This window comes from Xyrauchen texanus, chromosome 16 (genome assembly GCF_025860055.1).
Source record: "Xyrauchen texanus isolate HMW12.3.18 chromosome 16, RBS_HiC_50CHRs, whole genome shotgun sequence".
Classification (NCBI taxonomy): Eukaryota; Metazoa; Chordata; class Actinopteri; order Cypriniformes; family Catostomidae; genus Xyrauchen; species Xyrauchen texanus.
The window spans coordinates 19,757,004-19,779,532 of NC_068291.1; the positions used below are offsets into that span (position 1 = coordinate 19,757,004).

The following is a 22,529-nucleotide window of genomic DNA, read 5'->3' on the forward strand; positions in this document are numbered from 1 at the left end:
GTTTTGTGGTAATTCATTTTATGCCACAAATGCTGACGGTTGAGCTTAACTTGTATTGAACCCGGAATATTCCTTTAAGGACCTAATAAATAATACAGCTGTAATAGGCTGCTGTCTACATGGAGTTACATGGTCAAGTGGTTGACAAGAGAGAGAGAGAGAGAGAGAGAGAGAGAGAATATTAATATTGCCTACAGTGGATGAAAGTTTGCAGGTCTGTTAGTCCAGGCTGCAATGACATGCATTTAAAAACAGATAGAGAGCAGATTCTGTTTTTCTAACTAAACGGTTTAGTTTATTCAGATAAACCAAGAATACCTGGAAATGCCACTTCCGAGTTTCCTTTATTTTCCAGGTCTCCCAAATCTTCCAAGTCCTAGAAGTCTACTGGTGGACTGCAGTTCTCTATTGGATCATCAGGTTGATGGTGGTAAGCAGTCACAGAATTATAAACTATATCTGTTCCTTCTTGCTTTGCAACTAACATGCCACATATAACACAGAACATAATTATAGCTCATTAACTGCATAATTGGACTCTGGTGTTTTGAAATACATCTTATTCTATGCATCATAGTCAGTAATTTGATCACTACATTTTTGGTTTTGACATGTTTAGTACTTTGACAGAATTAGGAGTGGACTGATACCTGCAGTCATGACCTCTGGCAACCAAAAGTCTGCTAATATCTTACCGGTTCTTAAAATTACTAGAATTATTTTATAAACAAATGGATTGATTTTACTATAAATTTGCAGCTGCAAAGATTGTGTGGTCTGTCTGTTATAATTTATAATGCTGTTATAGTTCACCCAGCTTTGAATTTTCATGAAAAATTTAGTTCTGTGTCAAAAACTGAAACCCAGCCAGATTATTACTGAGCCTTTTCACATGCCAGGGATCAGACCCCAAGTATGGAATGATTTTCCGGACATTATTCAAAAGGAATTGCAAATTGTATTTGCAATTGCGTTTTCAATTTGTGGACGCATAAAATGTGACATAATCCAAACGCAATTGCAAATCGCACATTACCGTTTGCATTTTCGTTTAAGCGAACGCACAGTGACTGCCAGATTTCAAATGGAAAAGCAAAGTCCGTTTGCAACTGTGTTTTCCATATCTTACGGCCCTGTCATATTTAAATAGCAATTTCAATTACCATGTCTGCTTTTTCACTTTCTCAGCGTCGCGTATGTAGCCAGCCAAAACTCAAATGGAATACTAATTCCCTTAGTATTTCCATTGATGCCTTACACGGAAACCTGTCAATCAGGGTCAAGGGTGGGATTATGCTATGGGGCGTGTTTGTCTTGGGAAGAGACGTCACTCACAGTCGACGGTCAAGATCAAATAAACCGGCGTCTGTTCAGGGCATCACCTCTTTATTTATTTTGTATTTATTTTAATGTTTATTTGACAGGGACAACTGCATAGAACATTGCTTTATAAAGAATACAAAGTAGATGCCACGCATACATGTTTCTAGCCATGACTAATTTGCAACCCCTGTCCCTGGTTAGGCTTATAAATTTAAAACAAAAATTACAGAGTATTGAGTTTAAGATTTATAATTAATAAAATACATACAACAAATACATCCCATATATGAAATAAGATATGGGCTTAAGTAGATGTGGAAGTCACTATAAATCAAAGTCTAGACACATTTAACAATACAAGAACACAAAAGGGTGCATATGTCTGTAGCGTGCTCACATATGCAACATTATGTTTGTATGCATTGTGTTATGTCCTGTACAGTCAGTGTTCACAAAGTTGTTTCAGTTTCAGCCATTGCTTTAAATGTGTATTAAAAACCTTGAAGTCTGTCAATGTTTTAATTTCAGATGCATTCCACAAATGTATGCCTCTTACTGAAAATGATGTCTGACCAAATGTTGTTCTACGTTTTATGGCTATAGTTTCCACTTATTGTGCCTCTAGTTCTTATTCCGCTCTTTTGTTTATGTACTAGTTGACAGAATATTTCTGGTGCAACGTTGTTCACACACTTAAAAATTAGTTTTAAAAAGAAAAATTTACAAAACTGTCAAAACTCAAGATATTATGCTTCCTTAGAATGATGCAGTGATGCCATCTTACAGATTTCTGGTCCATTACTTTTAATGCTTGTTTATGTAATGACTCTTGACCGTCGACTGTGAGTGACGTCACTTCCCAAGACAAACACGCCCCATAGCATAATCCCACCCTTGACCCTGATTGACAGGTTTCTGTGTAAGGCGTCAATGGAAATACTAAGGGAATTAGTATTCCACTTGAGTTTTGGCTGGCTACATACGCGACGCTGAGAAAGTGAAAAAGCAGACGTGGTAATTGAAATTGCTATTTAAATATGACAGGGCCAAAACTCGTAAGATATGGGAAACACAGTTGCAAACGGACTTTGTTTTTCCATTTGAAATCTGGCAGTCACTGTGCGTTCGCTTAAATGAAAATGCAAACGGTAATGCGCGATTTGCAATTGCGTTTGGATTATGTCACATTTTATGCATCCACAAATTGAAAACGCAATTGCAAATACAATTTGCAATTCCTTTTGAATAATGTCCGGAAAATCATTCCATAGCCAAGGCTTCACCCATCAGGAATCACGGAAAACACTCCTGATGTGGATTTAGATTTTCAATCAATGACAACACTGCTGAAAAGACCAGCTTAACTAAAATGCAGATCACAACCATAGGCTGGTTTATGCTGCCTGGTGCTGGTTTGGTGCCGGTCCATTGTATATGGTAGACCAGCATAATGTGCTGTGGACCAGCGTTCAAAACACAACAGCTGTAGTTGTTGTTTGTTTGTGTGTTTCAGCAAGGAAATGTATTAACAATATTCAGTATTTTATGTGTTTCTGTAATGAAACTTAAATGTGACATTCAACATCTTAATAATGATTTATTAAACATAAACAACAGTAATTATTATTTAATTAGTTATGCAAAATAGAATGTTTCTACTTCACACTTCTTCACTAACAATTATTTACTCAAATTCGACTAGATGTAATTTTGATCAATATGCCCAATCCTGACTCCTGAATAAAGCTGCCATATTAAATAAAATCCATTTATAATCTGGGTTCCCACTGTCATAGATAACCTGGAAATATCAGGGAATTTTAAAATGGTGTTTTCCAGGCCTAGAAAAGTCGTAGAAATTAATTACATTTTGAAAGTCTTGGAAATTTCTATAATAAATGGAATATAACAAATGCAAGGTCTCGCAGCCCATCAACTCTGCAAAATGTTAATACAAGGCCCCCTCAACAGGGCCCTGTTACAATGAGGGTCCCCACCCTCTTATAGGTCCCTTTTGCCTTCCAGTTTCTAATGAATGTTTTGAGCCACTCTTTTATATTATAACGATACCTGGTGAAATTTTCCATGCTCTTCTGGAAGTAAGAGTCAAATAATATCCAAAATAGTTACCTTCATATTTTGATGCACTTATCTTTTTTATGTGAAGTCTTTGCTGAATTTGATATGGTAAAATTAACTATAGCATTTATATTGTTACTGATACTTCAAAATTAGTATTTATTGAATTCAAGCAACAGAAAAGTGGCTGTTAAGCGTATGTGTTTGGTGTGAGTGGATTCTTTACCACATATATGCTGTGTGTTTCAATTAATCTGACTGTAATTAACAGAACACGCATTAAAAGAGACTTAAATCAATGAAAATTGATTGTGTAGATCTCAACTTTAAAAGATAATTGAACTGGGAGCCCGGGGCCCTTGCTATTCATAATCCACCCCTGCATGTGACGGTATCCAATGACTGTGCAAACATTTTGGAGGTGTTCCCGTGTTTCACTCACAATATTTTCTGCCACATGTTTTACATAAAGGGAAAACATCTTCGACCAAAAATCCCTCTACATTTTTATGGAACCCAAATTACTTCTACTCTTCTGTAGTAACCCTTTTAGACGTCTTCTCATCTACATCACAGTGCACATGTGTCATTTATGTTACACATAGTGTTATAAATTTTGATTCATTGATGGAAAACTACTCTGCGATAAGAAAAATCAAAACAATTTTTCATAGGTTCATTAGAAGTAATTTAGGTATTTTGAAGAGCCCACGATAACAATATCGTGCATGTTACTTACCGTGATATTCTGGACCAAATACCGTCACATGCCTACTCACAATCCTTCCTTTGAGTAGATAATTTTTTAGCTAATTGGTAAAAAAATGCATCACAAATCGGTCTGAATGTTTCATTAGCGAATCTGTCTGAATCAAAATTATTTGTAAAATTTGGTTTGCAAAAATCACAAACCACTGGAAAAGTCATGTAAATTAATCGGGAAATTAAGGGTTAAAGGAAGTTACTTGGAGAGAACATGAAGCATTCATCAAGCTATTTGATATATAAAGGTGCACTCAGTAACTTTTGTCTTTGTGTCATCTTGGAGTTACAGTGACACCTAGCGGCTTGGATGCAGCATAATTTAAAATCAATAGTTTTCAGTTGTCATTGTAGAAATTTAGTATTCACTGTCAGCCATGATTACTTTAATCAATGAGTGAAAGTGTCCAAAAACAGGACAGTTACTGAGATTAAGAAAGTAGTATTTGGCTAGTCATGTGATTCAAACATGGCAGCCCCCATGTGCAGACCTTCTCCATGTAGAATAAAACAGCTTTTATAAGGTTACTGATATGACTGGAGTCTTCGTTTTAATGTGAGTGCTCATGATTTCATACATATACTGAAAAATTGCAATTCATCTCTTTAAGAGTTAAACTTTTTTCATGAGAAAAAAAATGACTGAGTGCACATTTAAAAACATACTGTATATAATGACATATCATATTAATAAACAGATGCAAACGTATCTATTTCTTGTTTGATGTTAAGTCAAGTGATTTTTATTGTCGTTCAACCATATACAGTTAGCACAGTACACAGTGATAATGAGACAATGTTCCTCCAGGACCATGGTGCTACATAAAAACAACATAGGACAAACACAGAACCACATGAGACTACACAGACTAAATAACATACCTATATAAAGTGCACATGCAAACGTGTGCAAAAAGTACAGGACAGTACAATAAATGGACAATAGGCACAGTGAGAGACAGTGCAGCGCTGACCAGTACACAGTAGTGCAAAAAGATGACGGTTTCTAAAAATGCCAAATGTAAACATAACATACTATGAGATAGTGTTCTATGCACATAGCAGTTATTGAGGTAGCAGCCAGGTATAAAGTGACAATAATTAAAGTGCAACTCAGGACACGTGTGTATGTGTCAGTCCAGTCTCTGAGTATTGAGGAGTCTGATGGCTTGGGGGAAGAAGCTGTTACACAGTCTGGCCGTGAGGGCCCGAATGCTTCAGTACCTCTTGCCAGACAGCAGGAGGGTGAAGAATTTGTGTGAGGGGTTTGTGGGGTCATCCATAATGCTGGTTGTTTTGCGGATGCAGTGTTTTTTGTAAATTTCTTTGATGGAGGGAAGAGAGACCCCGATGATCTTCACAGCTGTCCTCACTATCCTATGCAGGGCTTTGTGGTCCGAAACGGTGCAAGTCCCAAACCAGGCAGTAATGCAGCTGCTCAGGATGCTCTCAATAGTCCCTCTATAGAATGCAGTAAGGATGGGGGGTGGGAGATGTGCTATCCTCTGCCTTCGAATAAAGTAGAGACGCTGCTGGGCTTTCTTGGTAATAGAGCTGCTGTTGAGGGACCAGGTGAGGTTCTCCGCCAGTTGAACACCAAGGAATTTGGTGCTCTTTATGATCTCCACAGAGGAGCCATCAATGTTCAGCGGAGAGCAGTCACTCTGTGCTCTCCTAAAGTCAACAACCATCTCATTGTTTTGTCCACATTCAGACACAGGTTGTTGGCTCTACACCAGTCCATTAGCCGCTGCACCTCCTCTTTGTATGCTGACTCATCGTTCTTGCTGATGAGACCCTCCACGGTCCTGTCATCAGCAAACTTATTGATGTGGTTCGAGCTGTGCATTGCTGCACAGTCGTGAGTCAGCAGAGTGAACAGCAATTGACTGAGCACACAGTCCTGGGGGGCCCCAGTGCTCAGTGTGGTGGTGGTGGTGGAGATGCTGTTCCCGACCCGGACTGACTGAGGTCTCCCAGTCAGGAAGTCTAGGATCCAGTTGCCAGGAGGTGTCCAGGCCCAGCAGGTTCAGCTTTCCAATCAGGTGCTGAGGAATGATTGTGTTGAATGCTGAGCTGAAGTCTATGAACAGCATTCTAAAGTATGAGTCCTTTTTATCTAGGTGGGTGAGGGCCAGATGGAGGGTGGTGGCGATGGCGGAGTCTCGGGTCCTCAGCAGCGCATGCACCTCAGCAGTCATCCACGGCTTCTGGTTGGAGCGTGTGGTGATGGTCTTGGAGAAGGTGACATCATCAATACACTTGCTGATGTTGCTGGTCACTGACCGTGTGTATTTCTCCAAGTTGGTAGAGTCGCCATATGTTGCAGCCTCCCTGAACATGTTCCAGTCAGTACACTCAAACCAGAGATGGCTCCTGCTGGCCATGTTTTCACCTGCTTCTGGAGCGGTTTTGAGCATCTGACGAGCGGTCTGTATGCTGGAATTAGCATAACAAGATCAAGCATGTTCGCCCCTCTCGTTGCAAAGTCCACATACTGATGGAATTTAGGGAGCACTGTCTTGAGATTCGCGTGGTTGAAATCTCCAGCGACAATAAACAGTCTGTCAGGGTGAGCGTTCTGCAGTTCGCTCATAGCCCCATACAGTTCACAGAGCGCTTCCTTAGCATTAGCTCTGGGGTAATGTAAATTCTGGTTATAATAACAGTGGTGAATTCCCGTGGTAAATAAAAAGGTCTGCATCTAACAGTCACAAGCTCCACCAGCGATGAGCAGTAACTAGAGAGTAGCATAGAGTTATTGCACCATTCCGTGTTGATGTAAACACACAAGCCACAACCGCGAGTCTTACCGCACAGAGCTGCATTTCTGTCGGCACGAAACGAGGCGAGCCTGTGTTGCTGAATGGCGACATCTGGAACTCTGTCATTGAGCCACGTCTCCATGAAAACAAAGACGCAGCAGTCTCTAAGCTCACGCTGGGTAGTCTGCTGGAGTCCGATGTAGTCCAGTTTATTGTCCAGGGAGCAAACATTTGAGAGCAGGATAGACGGGAGAGCCGGCCAGCTAGGGTTTGTTTTTAGCCTAGCATAGACCCCCGCCCTCTTGCTGCGCTTTCACTTCCTCGCACACCGCTAACAACGTCCCCTCCCCTGGCCACTGGCATCAGGCGACGCCGAGGACTGGAGACCTGGTCTCTGCAGCAAGCCGAGTTCGCGTAGCAACGCCTGCAGATCATCATGCAGTTTGGTTGTTACAAGAATCTTATATTTTAGCAGTGTCTGGCGATAGTAGACACGAACACCGGATGCTCCGATGTCCCTGTGCCGTAAATGTCAGGCTAAGTGACAAAAATAGCACCATTTTGGATCCGGAGTGGCCTCTGCGTGCTACCGCGCCACCATCTTGGATAATAAAAATCAAAGATATGTTCATCTTAGTATGGATGTCTTAATATCAGGGTGCGTATCAGTCAGCTCCCTAGTTCCCTGTCGTGAATTGGTATATCTTGAACACAAATTCATGCACATGCAAGAGTGTTTATCCACTGAACATTGGGATGATTATTGACTCAATTACCTGCAACATGATAACAAACAAAGATATTCAATCCTGCAGTGTTATTATGCAAAGATAAATTAAATGAAATAAAGAAATTCAAAATTAAAGGAGTGTATTTTAAACCTACTTTTAAAAACTCTTAATATTTAAAAGTCATTTTTCTTTTCTTTTATGGTCAATATGACATAATTTGGCATTTTACACTTGTGCTCATCTTCTAATGACTTGAAAGACTTTGAAAGATATGTCAGGGGGGCCTGGGTAGCTCAGCAAGGATTGACGCTGACTACAACCCCAGTTCGAATCCAGGGTGTGCTGAATTAATCTAGCTAGGTCTCCTAAGCAACCAAATTGGCCCAGTAGCTAGGGAGGGTATAGTCACATGGTGTAACCTACTCGTGGTCACGATTAGTGGTTCTCGCTCTCAATGGGGTACGTGGTAAATTGTGCGTGGATCGTGGAAAGTATCACGAGCCTCCACATGCTGTGAGTCTCTGCGGTGTCATGCACAATGAGCCACGTGATAAGATGCGTGGATTGATGGTCTCAGAAGCGTAGGCAGTTGAGACTTGTCCTCCACCACCCAGATTGGGATGAGTAACAGCGCCACCATGAGGACTTCCTAAGTAGTGTGAATTAGGTATTCCAAAAAGGGGATAAAATAAATACATAAAAAACAAAATTCCATTAAGGGAACATAGTGAGCAATGCTGGTCCCTGTTTTTTTACAGTGCATTGTAGGATGTTTCAGTGGAAACATTTTGTGATTGAGATTGTGATTAAATTATTCATCTCCCTGATCAGTGCCTGAATTTGGGAGCTGACTGAGATGAACCCTCATTTAGTTTTAAATTTCCTCAACTGTGTTTTCCTGTAATAAAACATGAAAACGTGCCATTTAACATTTTAATAATGATTTGTTTAAAAAACTAAAAACATGCAACTGCAACAAGCAGTTTTATTTAAATAGTTTGTAAATTTTTAGTGAGAAGTGATTTCTTTTACTTTTGTGCACATACATATATTTACTTAAAGTTAACCAGATATAATATTTAACACTTTGCGTTTTTTACAGGTGGCAAAAATTGAAACATGTATTTGCATCCATGAAAATGAAAACAAAAATCTATAAAAAAAATTTTAAAAAATATTGGAGGCAATAATAATCAACAATACATATCTTCTGTAGCTACTTCTAGAGAGAGTGGGCAGTGTTCGCGTTGATTGCTGCATGGCTGCACCAATCAATTCGTTCCCCATCTCTTCCTGTGTTTTCACCCCCTCCATCTCTCTGACGCTCTCATCATCTCCCTCCCCCTCTGCCTCTCATTGTTGAATGGTTAGGAGGTGTGTGCATGTGTTCATTTTTGAGGAGGTGGGGCTGCATGCATGCAAGAGTGTGTTTGAGTGTGTATTTGTGTGCATGTGTGTATATATATATATATATATATATATATATATATATATATATATATGTGTGTGTGTGTGTGTGTGTGTGTGTGTGTGTGTGTGTGCACCTGTGTGTTAAACCAGCATTGTTCATGATAGAGGGAAAGCTGTGCAGCACTGTATGGAAAATCCAAGGTCATTGAAGCCTGGTCACATGCGCCATATGGGAGCGTGCATGTGTGATTTAGTGTCTGAGTGAGTGAGTCTGTGTGTCTCTCTTCCTCTCTCTCTCTGTCTCTCTGGCTATGTGACAGAGAAAGAGGCTTCAGGCAAAGAATTGTGAATTTCATCAGGTTTTCCATCAATGTACGGTAAGGGCATTTGTGTCTGTTTGTGTGTGTGGTTAAGTGCATATATATAGTAATCATTTGCTCCCTGTATTAGGGTAGACTTCATGTGCATCACAAAAGATTATTGCACTGACAGTACAGTGATGCTGAAGCAACAGATTGCATGCAGTATTTATGTGCATATTTCCTTTGAGTCATGTATTTGTGCATCACAAATAGCTGGTGCATCCTCATTACTCAGGTGTATTTACATCAAATACTCAAAAATGCAGTAATGCTTTCGAAATACACAGACCTACTGCAATGAAAATAATTTACACTCTTCACATTTTATAATTTACTCTAACTGTGAATTAACATGCACATGTATTAATTATTTATATCTCCTGCTTTATTAAAATGATATTGTGTTGTCTGTGAGCTAGCAGCATGCATGGCAGATGATGTTTTGAATGAGCTGCAGGCAGTCAGTCTGTAACTTCGATTCCTCACTGCATGGATGCCTTAGACACATGCGTCTGACTCTAGTGCTTCACAACCAGATCGATTACATTTTTAACAGCCTGGGTATTTCACTCAAATTTCTCCACTTATTAAAACATGCCACAAGGAAACAAGCTTGTTGGGAGAGTATAGGATTAAATATTGCATACTGATTGATTGTTATGCAGATTTGACATTTAAGGAGTTCAAAGAGGTTAGTTATTCAGCTATGAAAAATAATTTTGGCTTACTGAATATGCTAATTCTGTTGTTTAGATAAAATAAATGTTTCACTTTAAAGGGATGAGTGAGGCTTTACCCAAAAAATTTACCTTATGTCACCAAACCTGTATGTGTTTCTTTCCTTTGTGGAATGCCAAAAGAGATGTTTGAAATAATATTCAAATTGCTCTTTTCCATACAGTGAATGTGGATGGGGACCAGAGGCTGTCCAGCTTCAAAAAGGACAAAAGTAGAGAATAAAAGCAGTCCATATGACCTGTGCACTCTATTTCAAGCCTTTTAAAGTTGTATGATATGATAGCTTTGTGTGATAGTGTAACAATTCACGGATGGCAAAGGAGGAAGCTGGGATCGGCTTGACACAACACGTAGACATTTATTGTACATTCACATTTCAGTGTCACACAATAAGGCTTTTCAGCTGAAACATTCAACACACATGCTGCTTTTCAGAAGACACATTCAACAAAACATTACACACAACCACTTCGACATGCATCTCTCTCCTCTGTCTGCTGCTGTCTCCTCTCCTCAAATACTCCCACCACCCTTCACTGGCACACGAGACCGGTGTAAAACACAGGTGTATCTCATTCACCACTTATCTTCCTGGCCTCGCTCTGCCAGACACCGCTCGCCCCACCCTGCTCGCCACAGATAGTTCACCCAAAATTAAAATTCTCTCATCATTTACTCACCATCATGCCATCCAAGATGTGTGACTTTCTTTCTTCTGCTGAACACAAACGAATATTTTTTTAAAAACATTTCAGTGCTGTAGGTTCATACAATACAAGTGAATGGTGACCAAAACTTTAAAGCTACAAAGGGACATAAAGGCAGCATAAAAGTAATCCATACATTTAAGTTATTTTTTAATATCAGTCTCCACTTTCACTTTCACATTCTTCTTCTTTTGCATTTGGTGATTTGCATTCTTGCATTTCGCCACCTACTGGTCAGGGAGGAGGGTTTATAATAAAAATAACTTAAATCTGTTTCTCACCCACACCTATTACATTGCTTCTGAAGACATGTATTTAACCACAGGAGTTTTATGGATTATTTTTATGCTGCCTTTATGTGCATTTTGGAGCTTCAAAATTTTGGCAACCAGTCACTTTCATTGTATGGACCTACAGAACTTCTAAAAATCTTTGTTTGTGTTCAGCAGAAGAAAGAAAGTCATGCACATCTGCAATGGCATTAGGGTGATTGAACATTAGGGTGGAACATTTTCAAGTTTTTTTTTTTTTTTTTTTTTTTTACTGAAAACTTGCTTGACCCTTGAAAAACACATGAACATTCTTCTATAAATAACTCCATTTATGCTGTACTGACGAAAGAGAGTTGACATTAGGGTGGACAATTAGAGCAGATTTTAGTGAACTATTCCTTTAAGCTTTCCTTTTTGGAAGAGTTTTAACTATTTATATCATTTACATTTTAAATATGCCATTTCCATGTACTTTGCAGTTGCAAACTATTTTGAGTGGAAAATTTGACACATTGTGAAATATATGTAAATATGTATGTTTCAGCAGCAATACTGAAATATTAACTACACCTCAAATGAATTTACAGAGGAATAGCATTATCCTGGGCATCTAGATTATTTGCATAGTTTTAGATTAAACAGATGCACGTGAAAGTACACATGACTGAAGAAAATCAATAGATTACATTCTTTGGTCTACCATCAAGCACTCCATGTGTGCGTGGTCTTTTGCTGTATAAGTGTGAGTGGCTTTGATATTGTGTCCTTGGGCACAATGTCTTGGGCAATCTGAAGTGATATGGCATCCATAATGGCTGATGTTCTAAATATAGCTGTCATTTCAAGTAGCTCTTATAATTCAGTGGAAATGTATTTAGAGTGACTGTGGCTGGATTTCGTACACTCTGGAGTTTGTTTCATTCACATGCGTAGTGTGTTGTGTGTTATGTAATTGGTGTACTGCAGTGAACAAAGCCATACTAAAGATGGATGTCTTCTAGGATCCCTACCAGCTTTGGGGATATTATATCAGCCATAATAGTACACCCGAGAACGACTAGTTCGTTACTATGTTCTAATCCTCTTTGTCACAATGCCAGCTACAGCATAGCCATTGTTTTGCAGCGTATGCAGATTGCAGATGTGCATGTACGGGTGTTCTTGGCAAAAAAGTATGCAATTACCTCCTGAACGTAGATGCTGCACTCCTGATTGAAATTATTGACAGTGTAATTTGTACTTAGTTATGTAGTTGTTTGTGTTTTCTAATCTAAAACTTAATATTTATTTGTTAGCATCATACCACCTCATTATTAAAGGGATAATTTACCCAAAAATGGAATGTTGTTCCAAACCCTTTATTACTTAATTTTTTTTGGTGGAACACAAAAAGACATTTTAGGGAGAATGTTGAAGACTAACAGCCTGCTTTAGTGTAAGTGAAGGTTAACTGAGGCTGTCAGTCCCTAACATTTTGCCCAACATCTCCCTTTGTGTTCCATGGGTGAAAGAAAGTCTTATGTGTTTGGAACCACATGAGGGTGAGTACATTTTATTTTGGACAAACTCTTCCTGTAAATGTGCTACATGATGATACGGCAAGATTTTATTACACCCTGAGCAAAAAGTAATAAAGCTGGAAGTAGATATTTTGGCCCCTGGGTCTAGATATTGTCACCAGAATGTACTAGTTAAATGATAGTGGTGAGTACACAGCCATAGAGAGTTACGGAGGCTTTAAACTGGAGGGAACAGTGGCGGTGATATTTACCACGCTGTCAGAGAGACAGAATACCAAATCTCCCGTGTTTAATACATATGACCAATAAAACACTCATCATATTGTGTGGTCAAGTAAAGCAGTTGTTCCTGCAACACTTGTAAGGAGCTCAGATATAGTAAATCAGTGTTTACTTCATGTTATTAATTATTTACACAGATGAATGATGGTTGGTGGGCTGATTATCAAGACTGTCTGTTTAGGAGAACAAATGCAAAGGCCAGATGATTTTGATATCTTGTAAATCACTTAAAGCATCTACCAAGAATTTCAATGGAAATAATACATTATTCATGAATGATGGTCTATGTCTCCTACTTTTGAACATTGTATAATGATTTATTAATTTAATTTAATTAACAAAAAAAATATCCGGTAAGAGTTATCTATGAGTCAAAGTCTGCTAAATGTATTCCTAACCGGCAATTCATTTGAGCAAAAATAGAAGCACAAAACCACTGTTTAATTCACAGTAATTTGTAATTGTGTGTTTATTTGTTGTTTCTTTTTATATATACCAATTGCAGTCATTAGTGATATTTTTTTCTGACTGTAAAAAACAGTCTGGGAGTGAGAATCTGAGTGTGTGAGAGAGAGAGAGAGAATTCAACACTGTCTTTGCAGTGTGGGTGGAAATATTCAGTGTTGACTGTCAGTTTTGTTTTTCACTCTGACCTCTCGCTTCTGTTGCTTTAGGCATAGAGGGTGTCACATTGATATGTCAAAACACTAGCAGGCGGCCCAATGTGTGACTCACACAGCTCCTCTCCCATCCATCCAATAGCAGAATTACCAATAACGATCTTGGTAAACAGCAGCTTGGCTCTAGTTTGACAGCAGGCTTGACTCATAAGCTTTATGATAACTTTAATAATTGTGTTGCATTTGACAAACAAATGTATTCTTCCAGAGATAGACTAATATTTACATAGTATGATAATGTATCTTGCACCAATGGTCCTCAACTGGTGGGTCACAACCTAAAATATAGGTCACAGGTCTTTTCTGATTGGTTGGCAGATAGCAGGAAAGAAACAATGCTAATTGTTAAATATAAAATGCAAATAACCATATAGCCTAATTGTACATAGCCAAATAAGTAGGCTTATCAACTTATAAAATAGAGTAGAAAACGTTTCCCATATTTTTTGTTGTTGCCATTAAATGCTGTGCATCCAATTAAACACTATGGTAGAAGCTTGTCAAATTAGGCAAATTCGAACAAATGCAGGTTGCATGACATGCCCTCATCCTCAAAAATTATGACCCATACATGAAATAGGAGTTCACTTGCAATAAGGATAAATATATTTAGTGCTGTGATTTATTGCTTCCGACTCCAAGGTTCACATTTATTGTAATTATTTAATAAAGATTATTTAAGAATGTTATTTTGATATTACTATAAATGCATACATTTTATATGATTTTCAGGATATTTCGGTTTAAAATTTTTCGGCTGCCACTAAAATTAATAGCTCAACCAAAAGTTTTAAGTCTCTCACAATTTACTCACTTTCATTCCATCCCAGATGTGTATGACTTGCTTTCTTCTGCAGAACACAATTCTTCAGAAGAAACACATCTGGGATGGCATAAGGGTGAGTTACTATTGAGATCATTTTTATTTTTGGGTGAACTATCCCTTTAATGTCCAATGTAAAATATGGGTCGTGAAGCAAAACAAGTTTAAAATCACTGTGTATAACAATAATTCATTATTACATAACTTATTACACATGCGACATATCTTTCTGTACACAATATATTGCTTATATTGGAAATACTATGTGTGATATGTTCCATACTATATGATATAACAGTGTCTGTTATATGCGGCTGTTTGATCGTTGCTCTGATTTCTCCACCTGCTTTGGTTTGTTTACTCTCCTCCATGACGAAGCTCTTTTAATATGGTAATGGTATAAACAGCTCTTTCATCCCAGGAGTCCTGCCAAGGTGTTGCCTTTGTTTTTTTGGCCCAGAAGGGGCTTTGAGTGTGGGCATCATTGTGAAAGAGAGTGTGTTTTTGCAGCTTTAATATGGTTGTTGAAAAGTAACATGGACATGTCTTTATTTTTTTAATTCAGCATCAAGATTTTAGGTTAAATCTTTATTTAGTTGCTGTGACTTGCATGCATGAAATTTCAACTACCCGATAATAGATACTATTGCTATTGACCTGAAATAATTTGCAACAAATAAGACATTTGTTGAATGGTCATTATTTAGTTTAGTTTTTCTGTGATTTACAATGTGTGCTTTATAAACCCTTTATGGGCTTTGAATTTCTGGTGTAAACCAAAACGATCCTAAATGCTCTCAACAGATTCTTTTCAAATCCATTTAACTGGCTCACCAAGCTGCAGACGTTTCCAAAATACAGATTAATGCCTGTCCACTAAATCGACTGGCCTCACTTACTAGATTGCAGCACGAAAGTCTAATTTATTTAATGTGTCGATGCAATAAATAAACATCACTTTGAGTATAATTACAGACTCTTGATCAATAGTGCTTTACAACCTGAAGATGAGAAAAGAATTAGAGTCAGGTGAGCTGACAGTGCACTTCTCAAACATCCTTCCTCCCCCAATTGAATAAAGTTATTTTTTTTATTTTGTGCTCAGATATTATATAAAACGTAAATAGCCTGATTGAAATAAATATTTATCCGAATTGGAAATACATTTAGTTTGGTCCTTCATATTTCAAAATATATTTCAAAATATTCTTCACTGGCAAGAAAATACATTTCCAATATCAAAATTGCATGCACATGCAAATATTTGTGGACTAGAACAAACCTTTTACGTGAGTGTATCCTTTCTTTAAGTATTTAACCTAAACATATTGTATAATATGAATCTACATATTATAAAAATATTTTCCTGGTATTTTGTATATTTTAAAATACGTCAAAAGTTTAAAAATATGTTGTTTTTTATTCTGCTGTTTGTGCAGGGTCTTCTCTATGACTGCAGCTCTAATTCAATCTTTCCCATGTATTCCAGGTGTGTGTGGATGTTGTGGGGCCTTGAGACCTCGTTATAAGAGGCTGGTGGATAACATCTTTCCTGAAGACCCTGAGGTAGGGGCTCAGTTCAAATAAAAGCTGCATGAAAAAGGGATGGATCTTCATGCGAGGTTGCAGTGCTCAATGCAGTGATTTACAGTAGACAACACATTCTGTTGTAACATTCATTCTTTTTAAAGCCATGTAGCAACACTACTGCATGGTCGCTAGCTTGCATTCAGCATCACAATTTCACATGTTTTCTATTTGACCTTGACAAGCTAAAACATAATCCAGATCAGTATTTAAATCTCTCTCTCTCTCTCTGATTTCTTTTGAGTGATATAATAGGATTTAGGATCTATATTAGACAGAATAGAAGGCAAATAAATATGAGTTATTTGGGGGAGAAGGAAGTTTGAAATAACATCTTATGTTCCCTATCTGTCACTCACTCGATGCCGTGTCGATGTAGTGACACTAGGGGCCCCAAACACCTCTGATATTTGAGAAAAGGCCAATGAGAATTGGCGAGTGTAATTTCCATGACACTCCCCCGGACATACGGGTATAAAAGAGACGGCTTGCACCCACTCATTCTGATTTTTTCTTCAGATCCGATGAGTGTAGAGCTTCCCACTGCATCCCATTCACCTTTAAAAGTGTACAGGCTGTTGTATATACAGCACATTTACAGCGGGTTCTCTCTCATCGCACAGAAAAGTGCAGAGAATGCCTTGGTCGCTTCAGCAGCCACACTAAAAAAAAAAGAGTACATTTTCTCTAAAAGAGTGAGCATTGATGGAGAGCATCTTTTTAAAGATGCCTTTCCTTGTATATGCAGTTTCTGGGTGCTGTCATTATCTCCCTTCCTCTGAGGGCCACGATCGGTGTCTCACGTGTATCGGCCCTAGTCATGCTAAGACAGCATATTTGGGTGGCTCATGTTCTCACTGCGAGAGTGTGACCAAGTCAGTGTTGTGATTGCGCTTTCTTTCTTTCATAGAGAGAAAGCCACTCCATCTGCCCCCCGTCCTGGTTCTTCTACTTACATGCACATGGCCATGGCGGTTAGCGCAGGGGGCAATCTGGGGGCTTTAAAGGGAGCATTTGCACCAGATGGATCCCCATGGACCTCCCATTCCCAGCATGCTCATTTCCACCGGTGGAGTTCATGGATGAATCAGGCAGCTTGATTGACAAGGATGAGGCATCGATTATGTGCATCGGAGAGTGCCAGTCAGTGGCCGTCACGGCTGGAACCCTCCACCCTCCTGGAACCCTCCACCCCGCCCTGAGCATTTGCGGCTGGACGATTGGTCATTGGGCTCAGAGCGTCAAACACAGCCCTGCTCTACCCCAGTTCCTTTCTTCCTGGAGGTGCATGAGGAGGTCACGAATTCGTGGTGGTGGGGTGGCCAAGGAGTACACAGAGGTTCCTCAGGTAGAGCAGGCGATTGTGGTGCACCTGTGCCCGCAAAACACCACCACCTGATGGAATCGTCCCTGATGGCCAAGGCTTACAGTGCCGCTGGACCGGCCACCTCCGGCCTGCAAGCCATGGCTCTCCTGCAAGTCCACCAGGCCAAGGCACTGAAAGAGCTGCACGAGGGTAGTCCTGAAATTCACAGCGTGGGCTCTCGGGCAGGCGATGTCCAGTATGGTGTTCCAGGAGTGCCACCTTTGGAGATGGGCGATGTCGCTTTATTGACGCCCCCCTCTCTCAAGGTGGCTTGTTCGGTGACGCTGCCCAAGAGTTTGCCCCGCAGTTCTCGGTAGTCAAGAAGCAGACAGAGGCGCATCCTGCCCTGGCGTGATTCCTCCACCACCTACAGGCAGTCGACATTCAGTACCCCGCCTGAGGTGGCAACACCGGTTCCACCACATCCTGAGCTGATGGCTCAGCCTCAGCGTAGAGCCTCCTGCAGGAAGTTGACGTCTGTCCCTTCTCAGTAGGGGTGCTGCGGGCATGAGTCCTCTATCTCCGCACACCCAGCTGCGAATCACTTATACACACGATCAGGCATATGTGACACACTACTGGATGCCCAGCCTCCTCTCTTGTCGCAGACCGGTCCTATGGTGGGTACGCAGAGCGAGGTAAGTCCTCTAACATTCTCTCAGCACAGCCACGACTTCAGGATGCAAGGCCTCTCGACATGGCAGCTCCTAATCCACCCTGCCATGAGGGCCCCATCTGCATGTATGTCAAGGCCATTTGGTTCCCCTTGCATGTTGTCTGGAGGCGTTGCTAGCCCTCTCCAAACCATCGCGCATGCACCAGGACGATCTGACTCGACTAAGTGATTCAGTTCGCCAGGTGTGCGCCTGTGCTCAGTGGAGCCTGTTTTGTCTCACTAGTAGGGATGGACACCAATGTTCTGCGTGCGGAAATCGCAGTCCTTCTAGGGAAGTCCTCCTAATAACCCTGATGAAGGTGTTTTACAGCCCCTAATTCATCATACCAAACAAAGGTAGTGGGTTGCGGTCAATCTTAGACCTGTGAGCTTTGAGTCAGTACCTGCACAAGCCCCTGTTCAAAATGCTGACGTAGAAGCACATTCTGCTTCCGGCATCAAGATTGTTTCGAGTTAGTAGACCTGAAGGACGTGTACATTCATGTCTCAGATTCATTTCGCCATCTGCGGTCAGGCATACCAGTACAAGGTCCTCCCCTTCGGTCAGTCCCTGTCACCTCACCTCTTTTCGAAAGTCGCAGAGGCTGTTCTTGCCCCCCTAAGGTAAGTAGGCATCTGCATCCTTAATTATCTCGATGATTTGCTGATTCTAGCTTACACTCGAGATTTGTTGTGTGCGCACAGGGACCTGGTGTTCGGACACCTAAGTCATTGGGGCTTCAGGTGAACTGGGAAAAGAGCAAGCTCACCTCATTGCAGAGCATCTCTTTTCTTGGGATGGAGTTGGCCAATATAACAGCGTCCCTCACGATCGAACGCACTGAATTACCTGAAGTCATTTGGGGGTAGCAAGTACAGCAGTCCCACTGAAACAATTTCAGAGGCTCCTGGGGCATATGGTGTCCTCAGTGAAGGTTACGCTGCTCGGGTTGATGCATATGAGTCCGCTTCAGCACTGGCTTCAGACTTGAGTCCCAAGATAAACATGGCGCAGCGGGGCGCATCGCGTGGCTATCATTAAAAAGTAAAATTACACTCCACTGGGAGTGTGGCATCTTCCTGGGCTCTGGTTCTGGCGCCTCTCTAACAGACATCTGTAGAGCAGAAGGCTGGGTGACACCGAATACCTTTTCAGGATTTTGCAATCACGCGTTGAGCAAGTTATGCCCCGTGTGTTAGCAGGTATGAACAAGTAAGTGTGCGAACAGCTGGCTGGGTGTACCACTTGCACACTGTGCCTTTATCCTCCTTGAGGGGATAATATGTGCTTTTTTGGTCCATGTGAGTTCCCAGGACCGGTGAACCCTAGATGTCTGTCTTCCCCCAGCAACCTGCGGCAGGTGAATTCGGTGGAGGAATTCGATGCTAGGACCAGTCCCGTGAAGTATGCCCTATCAGGTCAGCCCCTGTATATGGGGTTGGTGCTCTACATTTAGTGGTTCCCTGTCGGTAATCCCATATAAGGTATTTTCATGGTACGGTTTCCCCGATGCTAAATCTGTGTTTTCCCTTGGGCAGAGATCTGCTCTGCCACCAGTTGCTGCGCATTTAGAGCTCTTCCGTTCCAGGTAGAACCTACCATGGGAACTTATTTCCATGTGTGTTACTTCCCAGTTGGTAAGTCCATGTGATGTATTCTCCACATGTTAACCTCCCCTTCAGGCAGGATGTGGTCTCTGCAGTGTCTTTTCTCTGTGGGAAAAAGAACACCTTCCCCGGCACGAATATATCTTGGTCTCAGCTGTGAATTTTTCATTTTCAAAGAGAAAAAGAGAGAAAAGGTCAAAATGGCTGAGGTATTTTATACCCATATGTCTGGGGGAGTGGCATGCAAATTCCACTTGCCAATTCTCATTGGCCTTTTTCTCAAATGTCAGAGGTGTTTGGGGCTCCCAAGTTCGACCCCTAGTGTCACTACATCAACACAACGTATCATTCCCTCCATCAGGGAAAGGAGTTACAATAGTAACCAAGATGACTCTTATTTACTATATTGATCATTTTTAAATGTTTATAATCTTTGTTTTATCTATCTGTTCGTATTTGTCTGTCTGTTTTTTTCCGTCTGTCCATGTATTCTGTCTGTTTATCAATCTGCTGTATTTGTCTACCTGTGTGCCTGCCTGACTCACAGACTCTTTGTTATACTGTCTGTCTTTCCTGTCTTTTTCTTTCAAGGATGGTTTGGTTAAAGCTAACATGGAGAAGCTTACCTTTTATGCCTTGTCTGCCCCAGAGAAATTAGACCGTATCGGTGCCTACCTGTCGGAAAGACTTTCCAGAGACGTGGCCCGCCACAGATATGGGTAAAGCATGAAGAATATGTCAGAAAGGATACATTTTCTTATTAAGCACATCAACAGAAACTACATTGATGTAATAAATTCTGGTAGTCTGTTTTTCTGTGATATTATGTGAAATACATTATTTAAGATATCATTGTAAGTTTGGGAGACAGACAGACAAACAGACAGACCGACAGATAAATAGACAGACACACAGGCAGAGAGACAGACAGACAGAATAGATAGATAGAAGTGTGATTCACTTTTGGTTTGTCACTTTGTCTTTTAGTAGAACAAAAACATGTCTGTGTGTGTCTCACAGGTATGTTTGTATTGCTATGGAGGCTTTGGACCAGCTGCTGATGGCCTGTCACTGTCAGAGTATAAACCTTTTTGTTGAGAGTTTTCTCACTATGGTGCGCAAGCTTTTGGAGGCAGACAAACCCAACTTGCAGATCCTGGGCACTAACTCAGTGAGTGAAATGTACTGCATTTACTTTCTAGAGAAATTCAATAATGAACTCTTGATGTACACTGGCAGCCAAAATTTTGGAATAATGTACAGTTTTTGCTGTTTCGGAAGGAAATTGTTACTTTAATTCACCAACTGATCACAAGGTATAATCAGCACATTACTGATATAAATAACAGCACCATCACTATTTGAGTCATTTTCGATTAAATCTTGACAGACCCCATTTCCAGCAGCCATCACTCCAACACCTTTTCCTTGAGTAATCATTATAATTTGCTAATCTGGTTCTATAAAATCACTTAACATTATATCAACACAACTGAAAGCTTTTTGGTTCGTTAAATGAAGCTTAACATTATCTTTGTGTTTGTTTTTGTGTAAAATATACCTTTAATAAATCTTTCTACCCTTTGATTTTCCAATCAAATACAACCCCTAAATATGCTTGGACTTTTAATCAGATTCAGACCAATAACTAATTATTAACTAAAAAATAAATGAAGATGTATTGTCTTGATGATGAAACATATAAAAATCAATTAGACTGCAAAATGCACTTAAATCTATTCTGACCTTCAAGGGATCCTTTTAGATAAGTAAGTTACAAATCTATTGAACAACTGAAAGACAGAGAAGTTGTTTCAGTATGAAGACTTCGTGACTGCAGTCTATAAGTAGCGAGGGGAAGATAAAACAAACCTAGTTTCCAAAGCAACAGAGGACACCATGTAGGCACTGTGATACAAAATAGGAAAAAAAGACGATAGACATTTTCTTTTCCTTTGTGTTAAGAACCACTTAGAAAAATCCCTTTCCCCTAAATTTCCTTAAAAATACAACCATTTATTTTATTTAGTAAAATTCACTTAAATATAAAATCCTTATGTGCTTTGAGATGGTGTATGGCAACACTAGAAATAGTATTGTGATTTGATGTGGTTTTTATAGTCTAAAAACTGTAATTACATTTAGTTAGCAGTTTATGATCTGTTATTTTGTTTAATCTGATATCCAAAAGTATTTTAGTATTTGCAGTAATACTAGAATATCAGAAATTATTATATCTATTTATAGTTCTCTATCATATTTATTCTGTATGTTCTACTCTATTTTGTTCAGTATTTAAACTGAATACTGTGCTGTCTTTTGTAAAAAGTCAGCAAAGTTTCACCTTGTGATGAACGGTTTCTAGCAGCATATGAACCCATTCTATTACCTCCTGTCAAACCTTCTCCTTTACCTTAAATATACATGCTCTCATGTAAGCCCAAGTTCAGACCCCCCTGAGCTTATTTCAGTTCATTATACATCACACGCATTCAAAACAAAGATTAATTTATCCTCTGTACAGTAACATGAAACCTCAGCATTCCTGAAAGGTTTACAGTTGGCCCAACTCACACTTATAGGACTACACAGTGTTCTTATCTTCCAAAGTTCACAACCGCTCACATCTGATGGTTCTGAAATATAAGCGCTTAAAGATTAAAAAGAGGATTAAAAAGAGATTACTTTTCACAGATCTAGGCCAGATGGGGCAGCAGGTTTCTAAGCGCATATGCTATAAATGTGGAAAGTTGTGCGCACATTTACAGAATTTACATGTTATGCAGACTTTTTTTTTTTTTTTTATATCACTCATTGAGTGCGTATAGTGTGTTTTTTGTATGGTGTTCTGTGCGGCCC

The 22,529-nt window shown here is 39.9% G+C and overlaps 1 protein-coding gene across 3 annotated transcripts in view; it reads left to right on the plus strand.

Moving 5' to 3' along the window:
• Window positions 1–9,069: 9,069 nt before the first annotated feature.
• The window catches only part of efr3ba (EFR3 homolog Ba (S. cerevisiae)), a 41,056-nt gene continuing 27,596 nt past the window's right edge, over window positions 9,070–22,529 (plus strand). For 2 of the 3 annotated variants that reach the window (XM_052145597.1, XM_052145598.1), the window contains exons 1-5: window positions 9,070–9,447; window positions 15,430–15,483; window positions 15,944–16,020; window positions 20,262–20,389; window positions 20,691–20,841. In XM_052145597.1, the coding sequence (XP_052001557.1) occupies window positions 15,462–15,483; window positions 15,944–16,020; window positions 20,262–20,389; window positions 20,691–20,841 (378 nt within the window). In that variant the 5' untranslated portion in view covers window positions 9,070–9,447; window positions 15,430–15,461. The remainder of the gene's footprint in view (window positions 9,448–15,429; window positions 15,484–15,943; window positions 16,021–20,261; window positions 20,390–20,690; window positions 20,842–22,529) is intronic. The other variant, XM_052145599.1, reaches the window with a different exon arrangement.